This window comes from Poecilia latipinna, unplaced genomic scaffold (genome assembly GCF_001443285.1).
Source record: "Poecilia latipinna isolate Pla-1442-1.1 unplaced genomic scaffold, P_latipinna-1.0 Scaffold843, whole genome shotgun sequence".
Taxonomy (NCBI): Eukaryota; Metazoa; Chordata; class Actinopteri; order Cyprinodontiformes; family Poeciliidae; genus Poecilia; species Poecilia latipinna.
This window is the reverse complement of record NW_015113459.1, coordinates 1-8,232: the sequence shown is the minus strand read 5'-3', so window position 1 is coordinate 8,232 and position 8,232 is coordinate 1. Positions and strand designations below refer to the sequence as shown.

The 8,232-nt window shown below is 42.5% G+C and overlaps 1 protein-coding gene across 1 annotated transcript; it reads right to left on the bottom strand.

Annotated features, from left to right (window-relative positions):
* Positions 1 to 363: 363 nt before the first annotated feature.
* On the bottom strand, positions 364 to 3,994 carry trappc9 (trafficking protein particle complex subunit 9). Its single transcript, XM_015047790.1, has 2 exons — positions 3,640 to 3,994; positions 364 to 1,003 (listed from the first exon to the last, which is right to left on the bottom strand). Exons 1-2 carry the CDS (start codon positions 3,913 to 3,915, stop codon positions 824 to 826), a joined length of 456 nt encoding a protein of 151 aa, XP_014903276.1. The 5' UTR covers positions 3,916 to 3,994; the 3' UTR covers positions 364 to 823.
* Positions 3,995 to 8,232: the final 4,238 nt, after the last annotated feature.

Genomic DNA, 8,232 nt, shown 5'->3' with positions numbered 1-8,232 from the left:
GCTCAGCTCCACCAGGTGTTTGCTAATTGCAGCTGGCTAGTCTGAAGGAGTCTGAACCCCAAAACCTGAAAGATAAACACTGAAAACCAATAAATAAGTTCAGCATAATATCAACTGCTTAAGTTTCTTTTGTAATGTTAGTTTTTCCCCCACTAGTCAGTTAGTTGACAAAACGTCAGGTATTGGTTGCTGTGGGTTTTTTAAGAGCTGTTATCTATTTTATCTTTTTGTATGCGTTTGTTTTACTCCTATTTTTGTCTGGTAACGATTGATTGATTGACCGACAGATTTACTGATTGACCGGATGTGATCAAAAACACTAAGACTGTTTGACGGCTGAAACAAAGCAAACTGACCAACATGTTGCTTTTTCTAGCATTTATTTACAGCAGTTTATCATCAGCATAATCAGTCCAGTCACACAGCTAATTAAATAAATCAATATCTCAATGCCTTATGATTCTGCAGCAGTAAACAAAAGAAAAAAAAAATAAATAAGAATAGAGTTGTTGAAACAGAACGGTTTCACAGAGGGGATAAAACGTTTCATCATGTTGGCTCTCGGTTAGGAAGCCGACTCTTACAGCTAAATGTGTCTAGAGGTTCAGCAGAGCTCACAGCGCTAAGCTAACTCCTGCGTCCTGTAATGAAAGACAAAGTCAGTTTGGTTTTCATCATCAGTGTCAGTTTAGCTTTTGAAAACATGTCCTCCGGTGAGCAGGTTGTCTCGATTCCTTCAAACAGAAGCAGAAACCTGTAACGAAGTCACATCCAGGCTGTTACAGCTGCACCACGTTGTGCTACGTTTAGCTGTTTGGGTCCGTTAGGCCCCGGCCTGCAGCGGCGTGTCCTGGGCTCTGACGTGGACGCCAGGCAGGGTGAACCAGGCCAGAGGAAGCTCCCGCCGGGCGCTGTCGTCCTGAACCTTCATGTTGAGGTAGAAGTCTCCGGTGTAGAGGAAGAGCAGGGCGCCCTCACACACCGAGCTCTCCCTGGGTTTAACCTGCGACGGAAACAAGAGCCGTTAGCGGACACCCTGCTGTCATTTCTACATGAACAATCTTCAACAAATCTTTGATGAGTCTTAATTAATGAGTTACAACATTTCCCCTGGGGATTCATAAAGTATTTTTGACTATGAATTAAACCGGGCACACCAGCAGAGAGGATGACAGTGTGTTAAGACCATTGTAGATAGAAAAGAAAAAAAATTTACAACTTCTTAAACTCAGAATATTTGAAGTTCTTCCTAGAAAATTTTTGGGATCAATATCAAAATTTATCCTCAAAAAGTTTTTTTTCCTCACAAATGTCTGATGTTCAGAGCTCAGAGATTTCCAAGTTTTTTCTGAAGATTGTTGAGATTGATCTCAACATTTCTGAGTTTTTTTTAAAGTAAACTTTTGGCTTCAGGTTCTTAGGAATTTCAATAATACAGTTTTCTGAGTTTTTAGATGAAATTTACTCCTATTTTCTTCTATCTCCAACATCTCCATGGTAAGAGTGAGATGTTGCTTTTGCTGTAAAAAGAGAAAAAAAGGTGAGAACAATCACCAAAATTAAGCTGCTCACACGTTCACTGGGATTCTTTTTTCATCCTTTCATCTTCTTTTCAGACTCTAAGCTCTTTGTTTTGTTCCTAACAGTCTCTTTCATCCGCCTGCAGTGTGTTTGACACTCAGAAAAGGTTTTTTCTTTCTTTCGCTCGCTTCTTGGATCCATTCTGTGCTAAAGCTTTTAGTTTAAGGATTTTAAGCAACACAGTTGAACTGTAGGAGTTTCACTGCCAACAAATACTTTTATTGCTCTTTAACTGGTTTCTCTTTATTTCTAAAAACAGTTCTGTGTCACACATGCACACACATACATATGTGTGTGTGTGTGTGTGTTGTGCAGACATGTTGAAATAAGCCTAATTTATTTCGAGGTTCCTCGCCAAGCCAGCTGTCCAACATCAGGCTGCATGTCGGCATCGGGCCCGGATGAACCGGAGCATGTGTCTGTCTCCTCAGCACGTTACCATGGTAATTCAGCTTGGAAACACAACGTGAACGCTCTCAGTCCCTCATCCTGACACCAATTAGAAGCGGTTAGCTCTTAATTCGAACCCGTTCTGTATTCACTGACATCTTGTTGTCTTTTTAAAGATTAAACTTTGTTGTGGCTTTTATTTTTTACTTCCTCTTAACCCACTTTTAACTTTAAATGAGTGGAATAAGTTGTGTGTTTTTAAAACCAGCATCATCTTTATTGGTCAAGTTTGCTAATAAAGATTCAATTAAAGGTTTTCCAAACTGGTTACTTCATGCAGCACAGGATGTAACTACAGAGGCTGATCTGTGTTTGGAGTCAGTTGAGCTTCCTGACTTATCATAAATATCAGCTGTTTGAAAAACATCAACCTTAGCCAGATCTAATTATTTAAAGAAACGTTCCGTTTGAAACGATCGGCCTATCCTTAGCAAACGGAGGCTTTAAGGAAGCTTACTGCAAACCTTCAATCGATCAATATGAACTAATAAATTACAGATCTACATCTGATCTTCATTTTTTTTTTTATCTAAAAGGTGGTAGCTGGTCAGGTGTGTGAGCATTTAAACAGTAACACCATGGTCCAGTCCGGCGGCTTGGTGTCAGATATTGGACCTGTATCTTGGTAGAACCAGTTCAGCTTTTGATGGTCAGTCATGATTTTCCTTTAGAAGGGATTGAATATGTTGTATGTATTAAAGGAACAGTCATAGGCTGGTTTAAATCCCATCTGTCTGACAGACTCCAGTTTGTTCATGTGAACAATAATTCTGTTTCAGGGTTACTGGTGGAGAACCACAGGGCTCCGTGCTTGGACCAGTTCTTTTTATGATATATTTTCCAATTATTCCAATTGGGAAAAAACCTCTGACCTTCTGACCTTCTGACCTTCGTCAACAGTTTTTACACTGACCTCCAATAATACAGTTAAGAACCTCTGTGTTATTTTAAACCAGGATATTTTATTTCAATCCCTTAAACATGTTTCTAGGATTTTTTTCCATCACTTATGTGTGTGTATTGTAAAGTGCTTCAAGTAAACATTTGTTATAAATTGTTGCTATATACAGTGGAGTGAAAAAGTGTTTGCACCCTTCCTGATTACATTTTTATTTTTTTGCATGTTTGTCACATTCAAGTGTTCAGATTTTTTTTCTCCCTTAATCATAAACACCAATTAAAAACTACAAAGGTTTTGTAACAGAAACACAGTTACTGTAAATAAAGAGAGTTGAATGATCTGATTTAAGTTGGTCCACCAATTAACATCTTAAAACATAAACTGACGTTTCAACCAGTATGAATACTTTTTGCAAACCGCCTGTGGCTTTACTGACCCAACCGTCTACAGCAGGGGTGTCAAACTCCAGTCCTCAAGGGCCGCTGTCCTGCAGTGTTTAGATGTGCCACAGGTAAAAAACAGTGGAATGAAATGGCTTAATTACCTCCTCCCTGTGTAGATCGGTTCTCCTGAGCCTTGCTAATGACCCAATTATTCTTTTCAGGTGTGGTGCAGCAGAGGCACATCTAAAAGTTGCAGGACAGCGGCCCTTGAGGACTGGAGTTTGACACCCCTGGTCTACAGGGTTTGTTCTGAAACAGACTGACCACGTCGATGAAAAAGGTGTTTGAGCCGACGAAGGTGACCGCTTCGTCCAGGTCGTAGTTTTGGACCCCGTTCTGGTAGTCCTGATACGGCATCACGGTCAGAGACAGCGGGCCCACCGGGTTCTTGTTCAGGTTGGTCAGTTTAACCTCCAGGGTCACGGCGTCGCCCACTCTGCAGTCTGCCACCACATCGCAGTCGCATGGCTTCCCGTTCACCAGCACGTCTGAGAGACAGGAGACAAAAACAAGAGAGCACATCTTTACATCAATGTTCATCAAATCCTTCAGACCAGGATTAGAAAATCACACAGCTCCTCAGAGACAAAACGGGTTTTCTTCAGACATTTTTTGACAGAGAGAGAGATGGAGAGAGACGGAGAGAAAGACAGAGAGAGAGACAGAGAGAGATGGAGAGAGACGGAGAGAAAGACAGAGAGACAGAGAGAGAGATGGAGAGAGACAGAGATGGAGAGAGAGACAGAGATGGAGAGAGAGACAGAGAGAGAGATGGAGAGCTTAATTCTAAATATCAAACTGATTCCCCTCCTTTTAATCTCATGCATGAAGAACTTGTTTGTTTTAGAAAACAGTGTCAAACACACACAGACGTCCGTTGTCAAGTAGATACACCATCCCTGCTGTCACAGCCAATCAGGAAACACAGAGTGACTTCAATTGGATTTCCCTGCCGTGTGCCACCAGCTCCTGAAGTGGCCCCACGTTTGGCTCCGCCGCTGATTGAGACGCAACGATCTGCTGTAAACAACAAGCCTGACGGAGTGAGCCCACAATCGCCTGGTGACGGCTCTTTTCGGTTTCACAGCGGCACACGCTCAGGCCGCAGCGCAGATGCATGGGGCCGGCTGGTGTATGCTTTCTAGTGTCACGCCCGCGGCTGCGATAAACACCATGAGTCACCGGCGCTGTGACAGCCTGATGGCAGAGCGGAGCCGCGTTCGCTGCTACCGGTGAGCTGGGCTGCTGAGTACAGTGGCAGAGAGAGAGAGCAGGACAAAGAGGGGCCCTGTGGAAGCTGGGGGCCCCAGAGGAGAGATGAGAGGTGGTTGGTGGCATTCAGCTCCAAGTCCGGATGAAGCACACTTCACCTCTCATCAAAAAGAGTCTACATGAGAGAGTTTTCTAACTTTGTTTCTAAAAACAACTTGTTCTGTTTTACAACTGGATTAAAGTTCAGACTGAACTGCTCGTCTTATATAAAATTAATAATCTATAGTGGCATTGAACTTTGTCACATTTTATCACTTTATAGCCACAAAATTCAGTTTAAAGAGGGAGAATTATATAAAATATTTTCTTAGCGTTACATCATGTCATGATGTCACTCGCTCATCAGAGACGCACTTGGAGTGTTGTGTTGATTCTTTCATGCAGGTTTGAGAAATATGTTAATCTCCCATGGCAACCATTCAGCTGTGCAAAACGCAGCCCTTTCCGTGACTCCCCACTCCTTCAGACTAGCCGGAAAAATTAGCAAACACCTGCTGAGCTCATTATAGGAGCTACTTCTCAGTGAAACGCTGGTAAAAACGTTAAAGAGTTAATAGAGGAACCGTGTTGCGATGACTCCCTGAAGGCGAAGTTTCAGAAAAAGCAGGAGTTTTTAAAGAGACAGAGACCCAAATTCAAGGTGTTAAAACACAAAGTCAAATTTCTTTTAGGACATATTTAACACATACAGCACTTTTATAACAACTGAAGGTAACATAGTTTTCATAGTTGCTTGATTGTTCTATCCAATGGTATGTGGCTGGAAAGTACATGACACCGCCCCTTTAAGGAATAGACTCAGCCTGTCATGATAATAAATTTTGCTGGATGATAAATTGTCCCAGTAATTATCGCGAGAAACGATAATATTGTTGTCTTGAGACCATTTTCAAATAATGTCTTAATAATGACATAATAGTACAAGTTTGCTCTGTCAATGACCAACACTGGAACTCTAACCCAAATAAAACACAATAAAAAACATAAATAAAAACCATACATGACCAAAACCATAAAAAAAGGATCAAGAAATCCCTAAACAAACAAAAACAAACATTAATCATGATGACCCCCCCTGTCCTCAGACCCACTGACTTGCAGTGTGAAGAGTTTTGAAGGTGAAGGGGTGAACAGGTTCGCTCCATCCATGCTGCCTGCCCTCAACTGGTGGAGACACTCTGATCTCAAAGCTTTCTGCTTATGAATGCAAAATCAAAAATATAAAGGTTTTGTTACTTAATTCAGCAGCTTCTAAAACTCTACCATTCCTATGACGTCCTACATCAACCATTTGGTGAAATAAAACAGAACTCTGCTGAGACAACGGGATGCACACACACTGTGTTCAAAACAACCACTTCATAACTGGCATCGTTGAGCCTTTAGTGACACCTTGGCAAGTGGATATATTTAGTTTGTTCAAAGTCTTGTTGCTAGGAGATGACAAATTATAGGTAGACCTACATTGGTTCTAAAAGCGGGGATACATTTTTTCCGCATTAAAAGTGAACAAAAGAGGATGGTTAGTCTGCTGATGAACTCCCACACACACACGCAGCACAGTCACACACACCCACATGCCGAAAAACACTCGCTCCAGAGTTTCTCTCGCTCTGCCGTCCCAGAGTGCCGGTAGAGGCAATCAGCTGGGAAATGCGGCCGGCGATGTTCATCGAACGCTGCACCGTGGCAAAGTGGTCGATGGTGATCTACCACTGTTCAAAAATACACTCAGCTAAATAAACATGGAGCTCATTCTGTTGTGGAGGCATCACAGCTGGACCAGTGCTGGATCTAGCAGATGAAGACTTCTGCCTTTGGCTCAGTGTCTCGGCGAATATGTGCGGACCCGAGAGGATGCGAGTGATCTTCAGAGACATCCGCTGTGTGTTCCCTGTTGTGTTGAGCCGAGTGTCAGCAGGTCTCAGAGTTTCCGCTACGTCCTCAGTTCTCACATTAAAGCAAACCGGCTATCTGCAGGCCGAACAGGCAACACTCAGGTTACACACCAGAGGCTTAGATACAGTCATAACCCGAGAATCCAACGTCATCACATCCACCTCTATATTACATGACTCCAAGCATCTGTCTGAATCTAAAATACTTCAAACTTTGGCAATTTGGGAGTCGGTCAAGTGTGAAAGGCGACAAAGACGGTGTGCAAACCCCAATGAACGTCTCCCCTTATCGCCATGCTACGACGGAACAGTTTACTGTAATTCATTGAGATTTTATGCGATGGACCCACACAAGACAGTACATATTCATCAAGTGGAACAAAAATACCTCATGGTTTCTAAACTGTTAAAATATAAGGTGATCTGATCTAAAACACTCTACTTGAATTGAGAGTGTTGGTGGGAGTCAATCTCAAAATCCTTGCACAGATTTGAAATTGGACAGGTTTGGAGTTTGACTAGGCCATTCTAATATGAATCTGATTCGATCTAAGCCAGAGATCTGCAACCTGTGGGTCCGCAGCTACAACTGGCTCTTTGGCCTTTCCACAGTGAGTCTTTAGAAAACATTGACTGGAAATGATAAGATTTTTTTAATGAAATTTTTTTTTATGGGATGACACTAAACGTAGATCTATTTTTCTATTTGTTAGGCTGGAAACTAAGTAAATATCATCATCATCTCATATAAAAGAAAACATGACCATCATGTTCTCAACAAGGCTTGCTGTTTTTCTTCAGACAAATTTTCCTCAAATCATGTTCCATAGAAAAACCTGCAAATATTAAACCTACGACAGCGGACCCGGTCAGTACGTCAGTCCTATGTGAACGCTACACTCTTTAGAGTTTAGCTTGTTAAACATTTGTAGACTTCACCTTCCACTTGCCAATTATGTACCACAGCAGGTCAGTATCTCACATTAAAAATCCTGCAAAGTGACACAAAACCAATGGCTATAAAATCACAAATGAGTCAAAAGTTCAAGGCAGTAAATCCTGGTGACTGAGGATCAGTGAGCAGTAATGTCACTGCTCCACTGGGTGCTGTCTGGGCAACGGGACGGAGTGGGTAAAAGAGCTCTGTCCACATGTTATGTAACACGAGTGCCTGGTTTGGTGTTAGCATGCTGTTCTCTGACCAGAACCCGCAGAGGCAAAGAGCTTAGGTGGACGTCGCCACGGCAACTGGGGGAGGTGACTCCAAAGTGAGTCTGCTGTAAGATGGAACGACAATTTGGGGATCAAACCGGGACCAGCACCTCCTTCAGAACAATCATGTGACTGCAGGTGGAAAAGCAGCCGGCGCACACCGACTGGGTCGTGTTGGCGTGTCGCCACGGCTGTCGGGTCAGATGGTGAGGAGTCGCTCCTCAGTGTTACAGGAAGAACGGACAAATCAGCGCCATGCTAATAAAGATGTCATGTCGAGCTTTATGGAGGACCGGATTTCTGACACAAGCACTTAGAGAACAACAGGAGTGACGACTCTATGCCATCAAACTGACTGTATGAGTTATGCTGTATGGCTTTATGTAAACTTTGTGAAAATGTAAAACATGATGGAGATGAAAATGTGTATAGTTGTGGTCAGGAGAGTTTTCCACTGTTCAGTTTTATTTTGTTG